This window comes from Tympanuchus pallidicinctus, unplaced genomic scaffold (assembly GCF_026119805.1).
Source record: "Tympanuchus pallidicinctus isolate F22 unplaced genomic scaffold, pur_lepc_1.0 scaffold3, whole genome shotgun sequence".
In the NCBI taxonomy this organism is placed as follows: Eukaryota; Metazoa; Chordata; class Aves; order Galliformes; family Phasianidae; genus Tympanuchus; species Tympanuchus pallidicinctus.
The window spans coordinates 49,122,956-49,147,122 of NW_026294747.1; the positions used below are offsets into that span (position 1 = coordinate 49,122,956).

General features: G+C 38.7%; 1 protein-coding gene across 3 annotated transcripts in view; it reads right to left on the reverse strand.

Annotated features, from left to right (window-relative positions):
* Positions 1 to 24,167, reverse strand: part of CDC42BPB (CDC42 binding protein kinase beta) — an 87,468-nt gene that overhangs the window by 42,134 nt on the left and 21,167 nt on the right. For all 3 annotated transcript variants that reach the window (XM_052696227.1, XM_052696229.1, XM_052696228.1), the window contains exons 2-5: positions 20,354 to 20,445; positions 9,813 to 9,896; positions 6,253 to 6,348; positions 2,055 to 2,203 (exon numbers count right to left, since the gene is read on the reverse strand). In XM_052696227.1, the coding sequence (XP_052552187.1) occupies positions 2,055 to 2,203; positions 6,253 to 6,348; positions 9,813 to 9,896; positions 20,354 to 20,445 (421 nt within the window). The remainder of the gene's footprint in view (positions 1 to 2,054; positions 2,204 to 6,252; positions 6,349 to 9,812; positions 9,897 to 20,353; positions 20,446 to 24,167) is intronic.

The following is a 24,167-nucleotide window of genomic DNA, read 5'->3' on the forward strand; positions in this document are numbered from 1 at the left end:
CTGAATTGCTTTTCAAATAGGCAGTTCCAAATGTCACCTTGTTACACAGAAGTTGGAGCTGAGAATGGCTGCTTTTTAGGTTGCTGATTTCCATGCTTTATACTTGAGAAAACTTATGAAAAACATTAAGAAAGGTTTAACAAACAACCTAATATATATAGAAATCCTGCCAAACTTAGAAATTTTTCCAGCACGGACTGAAATGACTACTTTTTAACCAAGAGCTAATGATTTCAAATTTATTACTGACACTTCACTAATACTGCTGCTCATGAGCAGTATTAAGGCAAAATAAGAATGTTAATTTATGCCTGTCAACATAAATTAAAGGCATATTTACCTCTTAGAATGAAAAAAAATTATATATTTGCTAACCCTGAATACTAGGCTATTTTCCTTTCCCAAAAACTTCATCAGTAATTTTCCACTGTTCAATTTATTCTATACTATTACAGCTCTAAGTCCTTTCCAGATGCCCTTACAGTCCCATAAGAGTCAAGCTCAGTAAGAACACAAGACTATGGAACCTTGTACACAACTGTGCACAGTTTTTTGGTTGGTTTTTAAATAACACCATTCACAGTGCCACTGGAAGCAAGAGCCAATCTCATCCAACACATCTCTACTTTTCTGTTCTGCATGCAGCTCTTGCTTGCCTAAGGGAACACCGCTTCTGTTCAGAAAGGCTTAATGCCTCATCTCTGAGCTCCACTGTTTCCTATCGACAGCTAACAGGTCATATAAGCCTTCAAATGTCCCTTGAAATCCTCTCTAGAACAATCATTTTTCTTCCTAATCCACTGCAGATGCCAAGCAATAATTTCTTGGACATTCACGCATGTTTTGGTCTCAGAAAAATTTATTCCTATTGCCACAGGAGGCATTCATTCAATCCCACTCAAAGTTGTAGTTGGTCAGTTAGGCAGCTACCTTCCTTGGAAGGTGCAGTGGTGCCTCTGGTGAGTTTCTCCAAACACATACAATTTCAAAATCCCCACATATTGTCTGTATTTACCCACAAGAGTATTACTGTCTGTATTTCACTGTAAAGTGATTGAAGTCAAAACCTACCAGCCAAGGGAGATAAAATGTTAGCCTAAAGCCCACTTCTCCTGAGCACTGACTTCAGCTACCCATCATGAATGTGCTTGCATAGCCAAAAGCAATATTCACACAACTGAAAACCATCATTACTCCTGCAGTTTGCATTTTCTAACTTCTTGGTTACTGAAATCAAGCTTTAAGGTCATATGTAGCTTATAAGGATACAAACCACAAGGGTTTCTAGTATTACTATCATTTTGCTTTCTAATTGTTCTATCGTACATAACTGCTAAATCTGAAAATGAAGTGAAGGATAGCGATTTCCACTTGATCAAGAATCTTGAAATAACAAAATATTTACCAAATGTCTCCCTTGCACCACTAGCAGCTCTTCTGAAATAGTCACTCCAAGAGGTAACTCAAAATAGAAATATACCTTCCTGGCTTATTTCCTCCTACACAGAGTAAGGAATGTTATATTCTTAAATGTTACAATCTAAGTTACACAATTGTAGGTACTGCTCTGGAACATACCTCCTACATGCAGGCACAATTAAACAAGTTCACTCATTACCAAAGCCATCCTCTTCCATCTGAGGATCAGCTCAGGTAAGCAGATTCACCATTATTATGGGCTCATTACAGTGAATACATTTTTGCATAACTTTTAAACATTTGCAGAGAATTCAAATTGCTTCAAACATCTATGCTGGTTTGAACAACTGGAGATAAATATTCATGAAGCAAATTGAGAATAATTTAAGAAGCATGATTAAGACTAAAAGCTTTACTGAGAGGTTAGTCATATAAATGCCACTGCTTCTAATATGAATCCATCAAGACTTGGTAACTAAAATATTATATAGCTTATGTAATTATTATTCATCATACAGTAAGCATGTGCCCACAGTAGCATCCCCATGGTTAGCCATCTGTATTTGTAGCAATATCTTTAGAATTAATTTAATATAACTGCATACATATTTTTCCAAAGTAAGGTGACATTTTACCTATGCACATAATGCAGCTCATGTATGGAATGTATTGCAAGCACCATTTCACCAATGTAGAACCTTGCCATATCTTCAGGAAGTTTGTCTTCAAACTTACTGAGAAGTGTCAGCAAGTCACCACCAACATAGTAGTCCATCACTAGATACTGAAAAGGGAGAAATAAAGCAGTTACATACTGATACACAGCTATTAAGAAAAAGATATGAAGTTCATCAGTTAACTACTGAAACAATAATGATAATGATGGAAAATCATTCTGTCCCTTCGATCTCTACTACAGTGATGCACAGTGGGAAAAAAAAAAATCTAATATAACGAAAAATTTAAGTAGGTCATCAGTGCCTAAACTGAAAATTTCCAGATGGGAAGAAAAAGAAATTAAAAATAGGAATTTGTAAGAGAACTTCAGTGCTATATTATACATGAACAGAAAATACTTGATACCTCTTGCAGAATAGAATTCTTTCAGACTAGGAAACAACAAGGATTAACATTTTAACATTTAGTTTTGCAGGTGGCTTTTTGCCCGAATTGCACGTCTATCATCAGGTGCTAAAATTTGAGGAACTATGCACTTGAATATCAGATGTTTATGTTACACAAACCATTTGCTGAAGGAAACTCTTAACAGAAGCACTAAGTAACAATCCTTGCTTCTTTCAAACATTTTTTAATTAAAATTTCACCAAAAACTTCTTTGGAAGGCATTTGTGCTCAACAGATGGATGCAGCTTAGTTTAAAACAAACATTTCATTACAAATTTTAGCCTTGGTACATTTCAATACTACTAGTGGTTCCAGAAGTGGAACTTGGTACATCACTATCATCAAGTGCTCATCTTGACACATGCCACATCACAAATACACAACAGAGCTGGCAGGAGCTCCATGATACCATGGCTGAGATCGCTCATAAGTCAGAAGTGCTGTCATGCCAGAGGAACTACAGCACTTGAAAATTTAAGAAATCAAGCGTTCACATTCTTGGACATAAACGTATTTCAGTGAAAAAGTAAATTGCCTCCAAGGCCAATCAACCATTATTTTATCTCTGGAAAGTACCAACATGGATATGGCATCATGTGAAAGTAAAGGATTCAGACTTGTTAGGAAATATCCTAGTCTCTGTTTTATAGATGGAAAAACAGCAATATACACCTAAATCCAGGGCATCACTCAAAGCATAATGACTTGAACATTTTTGTTCCATGATTCCCAGGATGGAACACTATTTCCTCACTATCTTTTGGTTTAGAAGAAGACATGAGAAGGCCTACATTTTGATATTTTTCTGCATTTCATTATAGCTTAAATCATGAAATTTGCCTATCAGATTATGTTGAAAGCAACCAGCATGTACTACACAATCCAATAAGGAGTTTTAAATGTTTGCTGGAACATGGCACGAACACAACAATTATGTTTGGGAACAAAAAGCTACAGACGGGAACCAGAAGTGTTCTAAAATGAATATTGTATCGTGCTATTTTCTTTCAAAAGTAAGGTTAAGAGAATTTACAGAGCCTTCTGAGGGAGCTGAAATAGACTGCTTGTCAGCAAGACACAGTAATGCACTCCTCAGTTCCCACAGAGTTCATAAGGCAGTGAGAACTCACTTGACCCATGAAATGAGGCTCCTGGAACAGGGGAACACTTGAGATCTTTTCTACAAGAAAGTCAAATTTTATTAATCATCTTCCCCACAATGATCTTCTTGCCCAGAGGCACTTCTCTCTTCATATAGGGTTAAAATAAAGGGTATTATGACACTTAAATTTAGACATATTGCATTTCTTATTGGGAAGTGGTTACATCAAACAGGGAGGGTGGCTGGAGATCAAAGGGGAAAAAAGATGTCAAAATACTCATAAGGAAACTTAAAGAGGCTGGCAACAGATCTTTTGTAATGAATAAGAAAGTATTTATCCTTGAATTCCTGGTAAATCACACAAAAACTCACGGATTTAAATTTAGATTATGAACTTCAGGTCACATATGCATCTCGGATGTGCACAGACTAAGCTTTACCTACCCACTATCAACTTCAGTAGAATAACCAACAGCTTACTTAATCCATCTTGACTCATACCGTCTCTGTAAAAAACTTTCTAGGAACCAGAAAAAGGCACACTAGCGTTTCTACATAATGCCATTTAAGAGCTGGCTGTTCAGAAAAAAACACCACTTTTAAAAAGTAGATGAGCAGAACCCGAAAATCAAACTCTAGAACAAATACATTTTGTAGAACGTTGTGTTTCATGCTTGTATTATATCATCACATGCTCTACTGATACTAAAGAGAGGAAATAAACCCCCAACTATTTCTAGAGACTCCAACGGCATTACTGCTTTTCTGTCTTAACATATTATCATTATTTGTCTCATTCTGAAGTCTTCCTTCATGCAGCCAGGGGAGGATGGTAAAGTCCTAGGTGTGGAAAGACACCTCTCTGGTTTTGCATATAAGAATCATGAGCTATAATGCACAAATATCAACGGGAGCAGATAAAAAGAATCAAGAGCTTTCCCTTCCAGAAAGGTTGGCAACTCAAGCTCTGGTGTCTGTTCTCATTTTCTTCTTAGATTTGTGGTCCATTACACAAGGGTAAGGATGAGTAGCAAAGCTGAAAAGTAAAGCCAAACTGAAGAGGTTCTGTAATGTGGCAGCACCTTCTTGAGATGTGGAAAAATACAGCTATAAACTTAAGATGAGCAGAGTTCTGAACAGAGATCTTTCAGCCCTGGACAAGCTAACTACTAAGACAGCACGGAAGAGAGCCTGGACCAGAGCCCACATTTCTGGATTGAAAGCTACTTCCTGATGTGTTTTGTCAACTCGCCTTTTTCTTCAAACATCATTTACAATAGAGTAACTAAAATGCACATACACTTCATCTGTTAGTACCAGACATTTACATGAGATGGATGCTGAGTAACAGACCAAATTGGAAGTTAGCATCTCAGCACATGCAGTACCAGACCTCAGGCAAGCTGGCAATCTGCTGACTTCAGCTGCCAGGCAGAGTCGTTGCTTTCTAAATTCTGGATCTTAAATTAGATGTTAGCTGTCTAAACTCTGCTGTCAAGTGAAACTTCAACATCTACATGCCTTTGGGAACTTGGGGAAATGTATTACACTGTTACAGCTTACTTGGAGCTGGTTTTCATAAAATGCTATTAGCAATACTGTACCTCTCCCTCCGCTGTCATTACTATTGCTTTCTCTTACTACAGGTAAAAAAACACATTCTTAGCCCCATTTTCAGATGCTGCTTGGAAATATTGCATTACTGTATCTTGAGTTATTTTTATAAAAGTCTGAAGGCTGTTTGATTCTGAGGGAACTTGAATTTATGAGCAATCTTCCTGAGGCAGTTCCACAGATAACTAGATTTTGAGGGGTGGAAAATGTGGATCTATCACAGAGTATTAAATAAAATGGAAATAACACTGTAATTGAGCACCTAGAGACCTGATGTGCTTGTCATTGTGAAAATACTTTTAAGATGATAGTCAAACTAGCATCTCTGAAAGAATGTTGAATATTATCTGACTTTTTTATGCTTAGTTCCTGAACTCATTGGAAAGTTTTCATCAATAAGCTCATTTCTTGTTTATAACCATGACCAGCACATTCCTGATCTCTGTGATAAAGCTTAGTACAGACTGTATGCTATAGTAACTCTCAATTTTCCAGTAACCATCACTTCAGATGACCAATCTGCTGGTTTCAAAAGCATTTCACTGAAATACTTTTTCCCGAGTCTATTTAAGATTACAATTTAATCACTGCTTTAAAGTTAATGTTAATTTTGCCATTTTTAAACAGTCTTGAATTTGAAACTTTAATATTAAAACAGTTCTTATTTTCCCTGTGTTAACATCTCCCTTAAGTTAATTAGTTGCAATGTTGTCCAGAAACAAACTTAAGCATGATACATTTATGCAAGAGTAGATCAGTTAAAAAAGTGCTTAGCTAAACCTCTGCAGACCATAGTACTACATGACTTTCTCACTCTTTTACATTTACAGTCAATGCTTTGAAGTTTTTCTTCAAGGAGAAAACAAGAATGCCAAAACACAGCTGCAAGGCATGAGGTGGACTGATTTATTGCACCAATACACTTAAGTATACAAAAAAAATAAAGTTCTTTCATAACATAAAGCTTTTATTTGCTGATGAATCAAACATACCAAATAGTTCTCATCTTGAAAGGCATAGTGCAATGTAGTAATCCACTGGCAATCTCCATTCACCAAGACATTTCTCTCTTCTCGGAAACAAGCTGTCTAAAGGAAGTGAAGGGAAAAAGCCATTGTCAACATCAACAAGTAGTTTCCACAGGCAGAATATATATGGATGTTTTATGGGATTATTTATAATTGCTGAACAGAGGCCTCTAATTCATTAGAATTCAGACTGCACAAGTGACATGCCAAGGAACCTCTGCAGGCGTGTAGTGCGGGATTCAGTCACACTAATTCTGACCGTGACATTAAAAAAAAGAAGTAAAAACAAAACAGCAAAAAGAAAACCCACAAACCAGTTTGAGCCAACACTAAATCTTTTTAAAATATATTATGGAACAACATTAGGAAAATTATAACTTGTTACTGTAAGTATCGTTCTTCTGAAAAAGAACTTTGTGAAAATACAGTTTCTTTTGTATACTTTTCTTGCATGCACTTGCAGCTATAGATCTTGCAAACATACTATAGGGAAATGAACAAAATTTACTATTAAATTTATTATTATACTATACTATTTACTATACTATTTATTATTATACTATCTTTGTCCAGTATAGTACATTTCCAATTTCAAGAATCTTTACTTCACATGGCAACCTTCAGAGAAGCAAGGCCTGCATAGCAGGTTTTCTTAGTATATTTACATAAAACCACCTTTCATAACCTCTGAGAGTCCTCTGAAGAAAAAAAGAAAAATGTTTTTATTGGATCAGTATTATCAAGACGCAGATCCTTTCACTGCTCTGCATTCTGAAAGCAATTATTACAACACCCAGTAGTTCCAGATTCAGGTTTTGGGTTCGGGATAAGAATTGATTTTTTGTCACTGCCAATTGTCCAGATGTCTTAGAAAATGTACTGTGGAAGAATATTCCTGGGAAGCTGAAGCCTCACCATATATTGATCGCATCTTATAAACTATCTCAACTGTAATTCTCCCTGTAAGGAAGCAAAAATCAATTTCTAGTTCTACTGAAAAGCTCCATACTGGGGTCATATTGTCAAGACAGTAATTATTGATGCAAAGAGATGTAAATTATAATTACATGTTAACTGAGTGATTTTCATGTTTATGAACAAGGCCGAAGTACCACTCTAAAAAAAACTTGGCACAGGAGCAGTCCTAAGTAATGCAATCCCCAGTCCCAGCACCACAGCCCAGCAGCTCTCGGTCGTTCTGGGGTGGCTGCCAGCACACAGAGCTAGTTTATTTATTTTCAAAGACATCTGTTTGTTGATCCAGTTCACTGCGCAAGCTCAAACAGCGAGGGAATATTACCAACTCTCCTAAACCAGCACGCTTCGGAACAGTTTGCATCGTGAATTCTAAGTTCCAAACTATCCTTTTCAACTGACACCAGCACAAAACATCATAGAATGATTTCGGTTGGAAAGGACCACTATGACCATCTTGTCCAACCATCCACCTACCATGACCGTCTCGAGACAACACCTTGAAAAAGCATGTCAGGCCACCTCATTAGCTAGTCAGGATTTGGAACTGTGAGCAGCAAGACACTAAAGACTACACATTTTGTTGTCAGAACAATGACTACAAATGCTCCACACCATCAATGCAAACAGCATGCCTATTTTTTTTTGCTTACAGCCCACCTAGAGATGTCAGCTGATAGTCACAAATCTTTGCTGTCCTTTAGTAGCTTCCAACCATATGTTATTTCTTGCAGCCAGTGCAGAAATTAGCACTATCTATATAACTTTGTGTTATGTTTAATGTCACACAATGCTTCTATTACATAAACCAGCGTAAGAATGTTTCTTACACCACTCAGAGTGTATAATAAAATGCTTCAAGTCTGCTTTTCAGTGGAACTGCCCACTTAGGAGGCTATTGTATTCCTGCAGGTTTCATTTTAAAAATTAACAAGTTTTACCACATTGTGAATTTCTCATTTCCCGCATGTTTTATGAACTTGATATGCAGGTTACAAGCTCTTGCTTACCCAGGAAAGCCAAACCATGAGAACAGGAAATGACGAAGGGGCACAGCAAAGCAGACAGCTGGCTTTACAGTTCTGCATAGATAGAGAAATCAGCGGAAAGAGGGCTGAGCTGGACTGATACTCGTCCCAACTATGCACTGGGAGAACTACCGGTCCTTGTAGCTCTTCCTTGATAGACAACCCTCTTTCAGCTCTCACTTGCCTAAGAGTGTAGGAGGATTTAGTCATGAAATATGAAGACAACAACTTGTGAAGATTTCTCTCCTCAGGACATCTCTAATGCTTCAGCTATTTAGCTAAATCTCTTAATTAGGTCACTTTAAAAACGACTGAACTAAGCCTACATGGTTGTATTTACACCAGAGTTTGGGAGTTCCCAAAAAGCACCTTAGGATTTAAACAAATTCTGAGCAACGAATTCATCCCACTGAAGTCTGCATAGAAGTGGCACTGAATTTTCTCCACAAAGACACTCAACTAAGAACCAATGATGCAGCACAGCCTGGAGCAAAGTTCTCCTGACAGCTCCAAGGAGAGCGGAGCAGCAGTGGCCTGTGGAGCAGAGCTGATGGACAGTGTGACTAAATCAGCCCAGTGCAATGTGAGGGGGCTTAACGAGAGGCAAGGGATTTATTCACAGGAAAAGAGGTGGAACTGACTCACTGAAAGGAAGGGAGAGACTGGGAAGGGTGGGTTGGGGAGAGGGGAGCCATCAGGATGGGGGCAGAAGAATAGGACAGGGAAGGGTCAGTAGGCTTAGTCCTCAGAAAGCCCCTCACCTGTGTCCCTTTACAGAACTTCTACACGTTGTGATGCATTACATATATTTCCCCAACAATTCTACTGCTCATTTAACTGTTAATTTATATAGTACTTTTGCCATGATGTTTTTCCTCTGCAGTCTAAGAGTAGGTATTCTAGGTACAGGCCACTTACAGCATAGCAGGTCCTTCCCTCACCTATGAAGTACACACTCCCATTTATGTAATTTGTTGTGACAATGTACATCTCCTTTCATCAAAGATACTCGTTTTCAAATAGGCTTACCCTCTTAACACCTTTGTTTTACAATTTGAATCTGTGGATCCCAAGTATTTAGTTACAGTTTTACCAGTTATATAAATCCTGTTATAAACTGAAGGATGCAAAGCTCCTTAATATATATGCTTTCAGAACACAAGAGAAAAAAGAACCTTTCATAATGCATTTGTATACAGCTATGAATACCATAGTAGCACCAATCTCAGCTTTCCTGTAGTCTTTAACTTGCCTTCACTGTAAACAAAAATCTGGCCAATAAATTCAGGGTAAAACTAGGGCAGACTGTCTGCTAAATGAATACACAGTAATGCTGAGAACAACAGATGCCTGGAAGGGACTGTCAGACCTGATTGCATTAAAACAGCTTAGGAAAAAAAAAGAAAAAAGAATTCAGCTCCTATGCTCATGAAATAATTCTTCCTAATCTGGAAGAGTGTCAATGTAATTTTCCTTATGCTATTTTAAAAATTCTCCGCATTAGAGAAACATATTACTTACCTCTGCCCTTTTGAGCATTTCCCATTTATTTAGAATTTTCATTGCATAAATGCGCTCTGTACACTTCATTTTAACAACTGCAACCTGAAATAACAAGATATCTTTGTTTAACAAAAGCTCAGTCAGAGAAATACAATATTTAAACAGCTTAACGTTCACACAGTGTTAATTAAGTTACTAAAGAATCATCAGCAATCAACTCACACAGACAAATTACAGCTTGATTCTTTGCTCCCTCCATTAATACTATCTACTTGATGCACCACATGTGGTCAGCTGTTCATGAGCAAGTGCAATGGAGCCGATACAGGAAGAGTGTGAAGCTTTTCCTGTGAAGATGTGTAGTAAAGCTGTATTATTTGTCAAGAACAAGCAACACTCGTAACACCATGCCTGCAGACAACAAAGGAATGCTCAACAGGGCAGTCTTAGAAAATGAGGAAGGCTGCTGTCAATAGAATTGCACTACATTTGACTAATTTGTTCTCACATTTCTGGTTTCAGAAACTTGAAAGATATTTGCAAATTAAAATGCTTTTGTGCACTATATGCAGATACTTAAAAAGAAGTAAAAACAGTATTAATTTACTTATTCATCATCTTGCTTGAAGCATTTCACTATGCATTCTGTGTATTAAACTTGCTTAGACTGGCCTGTTAGGAAAAGCAGTTGTTCCTATGGCTTTGCAGTGGAAGAAAAAATGCAGAATACTGAAACTTCAAGGCCTGAGAATGCAAAGACTGCATTTGGGTCATGACTTGTATTCTCCAAGAACAAATTAATTCTTCCAGTAGTAAAGGTGTCATTTCCACAAAATCCTTGCTTGGCAAAGAAAAGGAAGAATCACAAAGTAGGACAGCAGCATTTTCTCAGGGCTGTACAAGGTCTGCCTAAATATTTCTGTTGCTGTCCAATGTAAGAAGCATAAAATGTATCATCTTCCATTGCCTCTAATACAGCTCTGAGTATCAGTGGGAAAAGTGACAGCAATCGCATCACTCTCTCCTCTTCTGTTGGTTTACAACTCTTATCTGTAAGGGATTCAGGGGATGCAGCAACTCCAAGCAGAGGCAGCCTGTAAACCAAGGCTGAAATAGTGCAGAGCAACACTGACCCTGAGGAGGGAAGGGGGAAACGCAATATCTTACTGTACAGAAACTCCAGATGAGGGATGGGGAGACTGCTCTTGCAGTAACACGATGAGATGCTGGCACTCCACTCTGCAGCAGTATACCTATGCCTCCTGTCCCTCAGTAGGTGAAGCTGCTCACCAGGTCACACCTACAGCTAATATGCACCTGCACAGAATGACGTAGTGGAAACAGACCTTAAGGAAAAAACTAGCAGAAACACATAAGAATTTAGCTCTAAATGCAGCTGGGAAAAACACAGTGCTATGAGGAATCCTTCCGTAAGGTGTGTAGCATATCCACAGCATCGTGGCCTCTGCTGGTCTACAAATATATCCAGTAAACACTACTCCAACAGGAGAGGATGGATGAGTAAACATGAGGAAGCCTTAACCAAGCACAGATGGAACTGTACAAACCTGCCCTTTGGTAATGGCCTAAAACACTCTGCTTTGTTCCCAGCCTTGTCACAGCCTTCCTAGTTAAAACCTATTGTAGCAGTCTCTCCAACCACAATTCATAGAATCATTTGCCAGATGCAGCTGAAGATATGCTGTAAGTTAAACTGTGCATTACAACCTCTGGGAAACTAAGATGTTGACATATCCTCTACATATGTTAAATTCTGTTTCATACAGAACTTGATCACTTGGGAAATACCCCAATCTCCTCAAGGAGATCAGAGTAGAACACAATTAATTGCTAGAGAAGAATGAAAGCTGTGCAGCAGAAACAGTTTATAAGTTTGCGTTGCAAGCCCTGAAGTAGCAATAATCAAGTTTCATTACAACACAGTGCTTGAAGTGCTCAGCCTTCTATTAACAAACAGCACACAAAGCAGAATGCAGACATGCATCTGTTGCACTTCATTCTAAGCCCATCACTGTTCAACAGCACTGCAGGGCAGCACGAGTTTAACACTGACATGTGCTAGACCATTAAGGAGTAAGGTGAGCCCAGCCTTGTGGAAGGCACAGCTGAGAAGCTGTGCAAACTTAAGAAACGTGCTGTAAATAAGGTCCCTTACCAGTGCAAACCTCTTCATGATTCTATCATTCTATGCAATTGGCAGCCATGAAGATGAATAGAGAAAAAGAGTTTTTCACGTTACAGAAATTGAAAAGCATCAAATGAAGTAAAAAGGTAGCAAGATGAAATATTATTTTCTTGCTACAGTTCTGGAACTCTACAACAGGTCGCTGTGACACATAAGTATCCATTCAGGATATATTTAAGTATGCTCTTAATGCTTAAGAAACACCCATAGCAGTAGCCTCAGGAACTCTCAGGAACTACTGACTATGGAATGCAGGTGTGGTTAGGAAGTCCCTGAACCCTAAAAGCTGCTGCAGGCTGGGAAAGAGCAGTTCTGATCCACCTCTACAATTGTTTTCCCATACCTGGCCACAAGGATGGGGTGTGGGGTAATTAATCCAAATACGCTTGACTCACAAAAGCTACTTTTGATACTCGGTTAAGCTACAAAATAAAAACTACAACATGTCCAACTTCCACATGCTCAGTTGGAATGGAGCATCGAAGTTTCTGAATACTAAGCAATAACAGAGAAATGTGATTCTGTTTTATTGAGGAAGTCTGCAAAACTGATAAGGAAAAGTTTCAGATAGGAGAGGTTCAGCCCTTCCTCCTCAGTGCAGCCCTTTCCAAGGCTGCACAGGGATCACCTGGCACCATCCCTGGGACTCTTCATGCTCTCATAATTCATGGCAACAGAAACACTGGAATAAAGCTCAAGTACATTTCCTCAGAAAACCTGATGAATCCTCCTGCCTACGCTTCAACCATCTTAAGGCATATACGTGTCATAAAAAAGTATGAGAACTGGAGCTAAAGCAGTGAGAGCCAGCGGTGGTAACTACTACGCACACACTGTCAGGTTTGTATGAATTTCTGCCATTCATTTCTTCTAGTACCTTTTGCCTCAAAGCTCTGCTATTGCAATAAAATAAAAAATGAACCAATATAGCTGAAATAACCCTTTTACACTTTGGCAAGAGCTCAATTTTTTGTTTCTCAAATGGTCTCATAAAAGCCTCTTGCTACATTCCGATCTTCAGAAGCCATCTGATATTGACATTTAGGGTGGTAATGTGTAAAGCTATCCCAGGCCAAATTCCACCTTCTCTTCTGCCTCGATGAAACCTATAGGGTAGGAATCCAAGCCAAATCAGCCTCAACAAACATGACAGAACTTCCCAGAGCTGGACTCTGACCTTTGGGTACATGACCAGCAACAGTAAGCAGTATTAAATGACAAATTCTGTTTTATGTAAATAGTAAGGATGATCCAAGAAACTGCAGAAATTATTTAAATGCAAGACTGAATTTCCAGAATACATTTAAAACAGTTAACAAAAATACATTTTACTGGGAAGCACATGGATTATTTGGTGCTCAACTTCTTGCAAATCACACTGTGTGACAATATAAAATATAAAAAAATAAGTTCTCATCACTAAAGGAGATGGACAGACATATAATTGACAACCCTTTTGCAATCAGCTCGCAAGGTTGTCAAGAAAAAGGCACATGTGGCACTGCAGTTGATAGGCACAATACACCAACTGGGATGGGGGAACATTACTGCCTGTGGAAACACAAAACCACTGGAAAGATCACATACAGCCACATCTCAGAGAGATGACCAACCTGGAGCAGCCATAAGGAGGGCTATTTAGATGGTCAAGGAACTAAAGCGTTTCTCATATTAACAACAGGATAGAAAAAGCTTTGCATAGAGGAAGCAAAAAGGGGGACATGATTGCTACCTATAAATAAAATTGGAAGAAAGGACAACACTAATAAGGATGATGAAAGAGCTGCTTAGGCTAATGGGCAATAAAATTACATGGATAAAATGGTGTAAAATCGCTATGAATTAACCTTTGGCAGGAACTCGAAATGGCTGCAGACATTTGAGCAAAGATTTTAGACAAACCTTTCATCCGTGAGAAGAGAAAATGTCATTTCAGACGTAAACAATTTACCTGTAATGTCTTGTTACCAGGCCCATAATTGAATATTACAGACATTTCCACCAACTAATGCTTCTAGATGCCACTTTTATACTCCTATTTTTGTCTCATGCTCTTGATATCTTCAGTACATGCTACTGAAAAAATGCTGTTGGAACTGCTTTATTTTCCCAACACTCTTGGACATGAGAAGTATTTGACACATAGCTCATTAGTTAACAGTTTAAATACTGTGTTGTGGAGGAAAAACTGGTCTGGACTGTTACATTAGTTTTTTGAGGCTTTTTTTTTTGTCTACCCTACATTTATAATGAGCAACCAGAGTATCCTTGGTGATGTTCATATTCCATGGTTCACATTTCCAAAGCAAAATAATAGTTTATAGCAGACAGCACTGATCTCTGTCTCGTGCAAGTAACAAATAATTTCTAAGTGCCAAGAAGAAAGATTCTGCAGAAGGTGGCCCTGAGCAACACCCAGGCTCATCCTCAGCAGTTGGCATGTGCATAAGTGCAGTGGCACGAGGCAGGTCTGTCTGTGTGGGCTGCCCATCCAGCTTCCAGCAGCTGGCCTGCCTCCACGCAGCCACCCAGCTGGCAAGGGCTGTAGATAGCTGCAGTCTCTTTTGAAGCAATTTCTTAAGAAAACAACTTCTTTATCCATTCCTACTTCAGAAAACAACTTGTGAAGAGCACAGCGTGGTAACGCAAACCAAATCAAATATTTCTGGGGTACTCAGTAGCAGTCACCAAGATACCTGAACAGGGGAGGCAATCTGAGTGGCAGCCTGCAGGCTCATCACATCCCTGGTTAATTTCTAGAGATGCAGACAGAAAACTGAACATGGTACCCCAAATCTGAGATTGCGGTGTGGACAAAGCCTAAAGAGCACTGCCTCACACTGCCAACAGTGACTGTCAATAGGAAGCTTAGCTTTTGCATGCTCTCTTCAGAGTCTAACCAGTTCTTAGCCACATAATAATGGGAACCACATAATTCATCAGAAACCAGTGGAACGCAGAATCAATCCTGTTCTGCCAACCACAATTTTATTTTCTTCTTGAAACACTTTTAGGTGTCTTGCTTGCAGCTAGGATGCTAAGCATGTGTAGAGGTAACAAGCATTATTATTAGATGATTGCAGGCATTACCCTAGATTACTTCTATGGTCCCTTCCAACCAAACCATTAAAAGAAAAAAAAACAAAAAGAAAAAAACTTGATCACATGGATCAAGTCCGCAAACATTTACAGGAAAAAATATTTACAATCTATCAATAGGTAAGTGATGCTTACAAGGGACACTTTAAGAATTGTAGTTATTTTGATGCTAAGCAAATTCAACCCTTCTGCTGCAACCACAGTGCTGCTCACTCAAAAAAATCCTTACTGAAAAACAAGGGAAGGAAAACAATTGTTTGGGTCCGATATTGCCAGATTTCCAGGAGGTGCCAGCCACTCCATACAATGCAAGTTCCCCAACAACACACATATTGACAGAGTTCTTCCCTCAACAGCAGCTTGCTCTTGAAATGTGTTTATCTACTGCCAAGCATCTAAATAGCCCTCCATACAAAACAAAGAGAAGTGATGTTAAAGCCTTAAAGTACATTACTAATGAGGTTAGTTGAAGCTTGCAAAGGAGCAAGTGCAAGTATCTAGGGTCACAGTTCTGATACACAGGACACTCATCCTATCTATCCCTTAACTACATTCCAGCACTAGGAATCCAAGTTTCCTTAGCAGTAGAGGCAGCACCAAGCACACAGACAGCACATCCTAGGTTGGTCTGGGTTTCTCAGATAGGCACAATCCCACAAAGCCAAGTTTCTTAGGACATTTCCTTTCAAATAATGGCTCACACTGTTTCCAGACAAAAGGAGCAGACAACCACATGCAAATTTCAAGTTACAGAGATATATGTATTTTTATGTCTAAGGACTGGAGTCATTTTCCATTCTGTTCTTACAGTCTTTACACTTTCCCCTAGACAAGGTGTGTTTTCACTGGTTAACAAGACACACATGACTCTGCACACTATACTCATTCCTGTTTGCAAAGATAGGACACTGAAGTCATGAACAGAAATGAGAATTAAGACTTCAAAAAATAACTTTAGTTCTGATTTTATTTCGGAGGGTTTATCATTATTTTATTCTTTCTGGAAGTTTCCCATCTGCATGTGAGCCCCCCCCACCCCCAAAAAAAAAAAAAAGAGAATGAAAGTAATAAGTGGGCACTCAAAAATGCTCCAGCCAGGTGCATACACCTGCATACACCATACAAGATGGCTAAGAACCCTGAGTAGTTTATCCATCATACACTTAACATTTCAAATTATAATACCATTCTAGCTGTCACAGGCACAAAATCAAACTATTTCAAACTATTCTTCATAGCTACAAAACTTCTGAAGAAAATTAATGAAGTTCTTAAGCCAGTGACTCCAGGACTCAGACCTTAAATATTCCAGCAAAGGATATTCAGACACGTAGTTTACCATGCATGCAAAGCAGCTGGCTACGTTTATGAGAAAAGGAGAACTGTGTGTTTTGGCAGGTGGCTTCAGAAGAAATCTCCAGGTCCTGAGTTAGGCTATTTTTGTCTTAGCATAATAATGAGAACTTTAAGAAATATTTTTTCTTTTGCTTTCTCAATTCTCCTTTGCTTTAAGAACTTTCACTCAGGTGGTTTTGGATTACCAGCTGTTTTCTTCTTCTCATATTGCTGGAAAAAGCGTAAAGAATCAGGCTGAGTTATGTGGGTTTGAAAAGGAAAAGGAAAGAAAAAGACACTGGTAGAGAAGTTATGCAGTGGGAATTATCAATCTGCCTTTAATTAGATACTGCTCTGTATGGAGGGACACACATACGCCATCTCAATCCGCTTTCTGGTCAAGATTCTGTTTTCTAGGCTGTATGTGTTGCATGGCAACACTGATCCCAACTAATAATTACTACTATGTCTTTATTTGGGTTAAGCTATCTTTCTTCAAAGTTACTGATTTATGCAAAAGTTCTCTGGTAAGTCTGAAAACCCATGGGTTCTCAAAGAAGTTTTAAATAGCTAAACGGTGGATGTAGCTGCTATAGACATTGGGGAGAATGGAACGTAGTTTTCAACCTTTTTGAAGTCTGGCTCATTTAGCTGTTGAGCTTCTTAATTTAAACTACTTATTTCGAGCAGGAATATGCTTAGTTTAATTTTGATTAAATTATTTATGCACTTCAACAAATACAATATTTTGCAACCATGTTTTCAGCAAATAGGTTTTTGTTTGTTATAAAGAACAAAACAGAAACCGTAAGAATAACCACTGTAATCCCATTAACTAATCTATAACATGGTTCCCATATGTGTATGAGCACACCATGGGAAAATTACTTTCTGGCAAGTGGGAATGAAGAGCAGTGAGCTTCAGATCAATGATTCCTGTACAATCTGAGCTGATCAAAAATTTTCAAGCTCCTACAACTATAAACCTTTTACTTAAAAGAAGAACAAGACAATGTAAAACTGAAGGATAACCAACACTTGTGAGCTCTCACAGCTCCAGAAGGATGAAATAAAGATGTTCTATCACTTCACTTCTTTGAAGTTTCATTTTCACTGAGATGAAGTGGGAAGGGGTAGAATCTACCAGTTGCTTTAGTCATGTCATGCTTTTGCAGGTGAAATAATATAGAAGACATTAATCTATGAACCCAAACACTATTAGCAAAAATTTCCACAGCGATTCTTATACACCTTTTATCCTTCTGATCCAAAGCTAAGAAAAGCCATCCTAAACCTCCTAACAAGTATAAACAGAAATCCCTGAAAAATTAACAGTCATATTTAATCCACTGCTGTACTGAGATTTCCAGCTGGGGAAAACTCTAAGTGGAAAAGATCATCATTTTGAAAAGCACAGAGCAAGTCCTCCCTTAAAGTTGTAACAAGGCTTTAAAGCCATACACATCACACAAGACTTCTACTTCATCATGAAAAAGCATTTAAATTATCAACATTTGTCTGAGTACTTTGTCTGTAAGTTAAGTTCAAGGTCGCCTTCAGAAGCATTCCACAACATAGTTCCTCTCCTGCTAGATAACAGAACTTGAAAAAGCATCAGGAAATGAATCCTGTTTCTGTGTGCAATGTGAAAAGAGTTTACTGTTAAATATTCATTGATTTTGGGATTACGAGAAATATTCTGGCAAAGGCATTCCTGATTCTGGCTCCATCTGCAAGTCGCTAATGAAAGGTTCCCTTGTCCTGAAATCATTTTTGATAGCTATAGCATTCACAAGTTTAGTTCTGAAGAGATCCAGAAACCCCTTCTAATCCCGCCAAAAGACAAACCACCAAAACACTAATCTAAAATTCTTTAGATATCAGATCTGGTCACAGTCACTACAGCAAGTAATTTGGCACAGCAGGACCAAAAAAAGCAGATCAAAGTAGCCCATGCTGAGCCTTCCATCACTACTATATGCAGTTCAAGAATTTTCCTTCAGAGTGTATCCAGTCTGATCTCCTGGACCACACATGCTTTGCTGCTGCTAGAAGAGTTAAAATCAGTGACTGATTTTTATGTACTCATTGGGGTCAGAAGCACATTTTGTGAATACCTGGAACAAAGGTACTCATTTAGTCTCCTCCAGAAGAAATCCAGGTCACACATAGCAAAACCATTCTACAGTGGGTTCACTGTCTTCAAAACTATGGTATGCTACTGCTTTGAATCAAAACTCGTAACAGAACATAGACAATTACTTATTACTGCCTTGATTTTCTGGGTCCCTTAATCTGGCCATAAACCTTGTTGCTCAGACTTCTATTCTACACTTAATTTGTGCTTTCAGTCCTTCGTTGGACTTATCAACTTGTGTTTCTCATTTCTGTTCTTCTCTTCTTCTCCTCATGTGAGCTCCTGCAGAGCTATTCTGCCTAAAAGCTGTGTCCAAGTAACAGATTACAGACAAAACCTAACACTTAAATGAAACAATTGTAATTATTTTTAAAAAACAAATATTGCAAGTCATGGAGATCAAATTCCACTAGAAAGTTAACTTTTATTTTACTCATCAAGATCTTAGTATTTATCTGGACATTTTACTTAAAACACTCAAGTTCTTGGAACAGCAATGTTTACTGTGACTACACACAAACTATAGCACTATACTGTTAGAGGATGGTAAGGAGCAGAATATATTCTTGAAACACGAATTTCTGTCTCCATAGGTGTCTGTTTTTTTCACAAGTAGACCCTGAAGAGTTTAGAATATTGTTGATCTTGATATTATTTCATCTACTACCAAGTCCACATACACACACAACCCTTACTACTTTCCAAACCAAGAATGAGAAAGGTCCTGGCATTTTTCCAGCTCTGTTTGTAGTCTGCCTATGACAGCTCTACCCCACAATCAAACACTTTGTGAAAGCCTGACATATGAAGCACACCATGCTTGAAAGGAAAGCCCTGCACAGTACACAGTCCTGCTCTCTGTGGAGACAGCAGCTGAAGATAAGCCTTAGCCAATGGCAGCAGAGGTTGCAACCAAGTGCTAAGGGGTCCGAGTGAGCCAATGATGGCTGTCACTACATTTGACTTTACTGCTGTACGACAAAAGAATCTTCTTGAAAGAAATGTAAATTTTTTATTTCCAGAAATCCTCTACATAATCATCTCTTTTGCTGACAGCTATACCTTTTGTTATGTGTACTCAAATGCAGAAAGTGTTGTTTTGAGGTTCTACTGCAGTCTTAGGTATCCTGTGCCTCCTAGAGGGAATATGCTCATGAACACTTTTGCCAGGGCCAGGCCCTCTCAGGCTTCTGTGATTGATGAGACTTTCATTAAGCATATTAAGAAGTATAACTTCAGTCCAGGGCTCTGGGCCTGGCAAGTCCTCAAAACACAAGGCGTTCCTATCATCCCAGCATGATTCAACTTGCTGTCCAAAAAACAGATCCAGCAGCCTTTGATCTTCAAAGATGACAGGGAACAGCCTCTGAGGCAGCCTAATGCGTCTTTCTGCATTACCAGATTGCTACAGAGACGGGCAGATGGGTGGAGCAGCCTTTGCATTCCTACCATAGAAGCAGCCCAGTTGTGTTAAATTACAGCAGCGCAGAAGAGTAAGTACATATGGCAAGTGGGAGAAAGGATCCCAAAGTCAGCTGTGCAGCTGTTAAATGGGACCACTGAGCTCTCACACACTGAATAGGAGCTTTGCTACAATGAATTAGCTGATCACAGGAATGGCAGAAGTAGACACCAGAAGCTCTACTTTAAAATAAATGGCTGGCACCCACATTTGCAAATATTTTAATTTATCTGTGTGAATCTTTTGTCTTCAAATGCAGGTCAACTGCACCAAGAAATCAGAAGAACAAAGGATGAGAGTTATGTTACAAAGTATCTTACCTCACCAAATGCACCTCTTCCAATCACTTTTATAATTTCAAAGTCATCGCGATGAAGCTGCATCTCCTTTACCAATTTTGTAAATGGTTTTGCTGTTTGGAAGGAAAAAAAAACAAATGGAAAACTCAGTTACTAACAGAAACTTTGTAAATCAAGCTAATCCATTAAACAGAAATTTGAAGTACTTGAAGCATACATGGTTTACTTTTCCAGCTACTAATAGAATATACAAATAGGAGGAAAAAATTGCTCTATGCAATTAACAGTTAGAATTCTAAAAAGAAGTTAAATTCCCTAAGTAGTCAAGCTTTCGTCTTATGACAAAATCACTTTCTCAACCTTCTGTTCTAAATTAGTTCATCTACACCATTTATGCATCACCAAGAAGCACAGTGTGTGACACAACCCTACTGAAGTGCTGGTGATTACATGACTACACAGCTTTCTGGAGCTGCAGTCCACAAGAGAAGTGCATGAGATTACGTAGAACACATGTAAAATTTGATGAACTTTTCTTATTTTACGACCAGAAAAGTACAGATCCTACTACGACTCACTCCAACATATGGATGGGCATTATCAACTTCAGCCAAGTTTCCACAACCCACTCCCAGGAGATAGGATGTACTTCATGAGGCCACATGGGAGAAAAACCATCGCCAAAAACTCATTACTGCTCATAAAACAAATATCTGTACTAAAGAACAGCCATGGGGTTTTTTTGCTCTAGGGAGAGAACTTACATTTGAACAAAAGGAAGAAATCATGTCTGCAGAGAAAAGCACTACTCCTATATCCCTAGGAAGTGGATCCTTCAAGACAGCGGGATAAGCAGACCCCATTTCCTTCGCCACCATTTCCATTTGAGAACTGCACAAGTCCTACGTCAGTCCTGCTGTTTCATCTCCATTTGTTAGCAGTAGTATGGAACAAAATGACTTAGTTTAACCCGTGGAAATGAAAAAAACATTCTCCCTCCTAAAAGGAAGTTGCCATTGTTACAAGCTATTCATAAACTTCATGAATGTTGGTGTTTAAGTGTTTAGCAAACACTGGTGCTAATAAACACAGTAATTTCAGTAGCAACTCTCTTAGAAAATACAGCACCAAACACAAATGTCTGAATGTACAGAATGGCAGAGTGGATGGTACTTCACCTCAATGGACAAATTCAGGTCTTTTCAAGGTATCTAAAGTTTCTGAAAAGTAAATAAAATTTGAAAGTAGAACCTAACATGGACAGAATCTCATCATCACAGATACCAAAATGGCGTTTATGTAACAAATGAGAGCCTAGAGGAGGCATCAAGCCAGTAATTCTCTTAAACTGATATTTGCTTTATTGACATTTTGGAGCAGAACACTGTTTATATCAGCATGTAGCCTGCTGCTTTCAAGTACTGGATTGCACAATTCTTACTTCTTAGTAAGTTACATCAAAAAAACATTTCTAGACTGCTTTCCTGTTTTCGCCTCCGGACTGCTGCTGCTCCTCAGCTGCCTCGTATCCAAATTAGCAGTATATACACAACCAGCAAGACTGAGAGTGCACAAACTTGTTCCACAAAGTATCAGAACACCATTTGCCATTTGTCCTTGCCAGGATGATGCCAAGCAATACACCCACTAACACAGAATCAGTAAGGGGCTCCAGATTTCTTTTTCTATTTTATAAATAGGAAACTGAAAGTAAGGTCTTTTTTCCATGCACTGGAATGAATTATTACATTTTAGCGATTAGTTTTGATCCCAATATTAACAGTTGGAGTTGATGTAATACTTAATGAAAGTATTTTATCCTGGCAAACAAAAGCATTAACCGTACTGGGGGTTTTGTTGGCAGCAACTACTGAATTCTGTTATATATACTGTTGTCAGGGTAACTCTAGTTCTGAGTAACTGCATGAGCTTGTTTATTCATGATTGAAACTTTAAATTTGATTGAAATTTGGGATAGGCATTCTACATGCAATGTATTTATATGCATCGCTGTGTTTTCACTCAAGCTGGTTTGGAATTATTATACTTGCACTTGCTTGAAAGAAGGATGTTCTCTGTAAGTACACAAAGGGGGAAAAAAAAAGTCTACTAATTTTAAGGAGCCACAAAATGCCTGCTTTCAAGAGCAGTATACACAACAGTCACAGTCTATGTTTTGATCAATATTAATAAATTGAATGAAATGCCAATATTCATTTCTTCACTGAAAACCAAGGTATACAGGAAAGACATAATTCTTTCCCACAAAAAAATCATATTCCAATCGTGTTCTCTTCTTTTCCTGATAGATGGCACCACGATGCTTTGTTTGCACAGAAAGAAAATATCAATTTGAATAATTTGAAAACATAATTTGAAGCCCAGTCACAGGTAAGTAGGTTTGTGATTTAGGTTTCTTGCATACATCTACATCACAGTCAATTATGGCATCCAATAGAAGATGTTTGCAGATGGATCCATTTAGAAGGACAAGGTGCTGCAGAAAGCAACAGCAAAGTGATGTGACATGGCAGTGGGGCAGGCAGGTGCACTCCAGCCCCAGCCAAGGGCAGCGATGCCTTGGAGCTGTACTTTCCCTTTAGATTCTGTTAATAATTTACTCTCTGGAATCGCAAAAGGTAGCGCCTTTATGTTGTAATGGACCAAAGCCCACTTGTGGGCTCTTGGTAACTCCTGTTTCAGTGGCAGAGCAGTCCAACAGCTACAATTTGAGGACTCCATGTTTTGTTTGGCAATGCAAGGTTCCAGAAATTTGGAATCACAAAAATCACTGAGTGGAAGCTGCCAAATGTTTGGGAACATCTGATGTTTTGTTATTATTGGCAACCTTGAGCTTTAAATAAATGTGACAACTGTAAGAAACTAACACAGACAAACAGGACAATTCTGGATGAAAGGGGCCTCGGGAGGTCTCCTGCTCGCATTGCTGTCATCACTGATTTTACAGCAGGTTACCTGGGGTTCTGTCTGGTCAGCTCTCAAAAACTTCCGTGGATGGAGCTTCCACCACCTCTGTGGTGGAACACCACAGCACATCTAGATACTGTGCTCCACTGCCCCAGAGTGTCACATATCAGAACTGATCTAGGTTTTAAACCTATATAATGAGAGGATAACATTCAGGCAGACCTGCCCAGAAGGCACGTCCAAACCATCTGTCGCACAGAAACCACACTCCCATTATCTATCTACTCCCTGTACAAAAAGGTATGGTAGGAAACTGTGAGAATTGCACAACATTGATGTCAAAGAAACAACAAAATGATGCAGATAACTGTCTGTAGAGCCACACATCAGGCAGATCCAATTTCTCATTTAAGATGATGTTTTCTTTGGAGGAAGAACATGAAAGAGAAGCAAGTTCTACTATTTCCCTCAACCACCCCTAACTTACATTCTAGAAATCAAGTAACTTGCTTGCCCTTTGTGCACCCTTTTCAAAGAAACAGCATTCCTGTGATATTGCTACTAAAACAGCAGGCTGACAGGTTTAACAAGTTAGTGCTTGTATACATGTCTTGAGATACCCATACCCAGGTAGCCCCAACCAGCTTACGAGGGCTGATAAATACCTCTTATAACCCACTCTCTCAAGTTTTAAACAAGTACAATCCTCTCTCTACTTGATGGTGAAACTTTCCCTCTATTTTAGAAGTGTAAATTTTTGCTAATTCCTCCATCCTTTGTTGACTCCAGCCTTAACTTCTTCCAATTATAGATCCTAGCTTCCCTTTTCCTGTGCTGGCCTGTTTCCTCTTACCATCCACCCCTGCAAAAGCTTTTTTCCTCAGTGTGATTTCCTAAGGAAATAAAG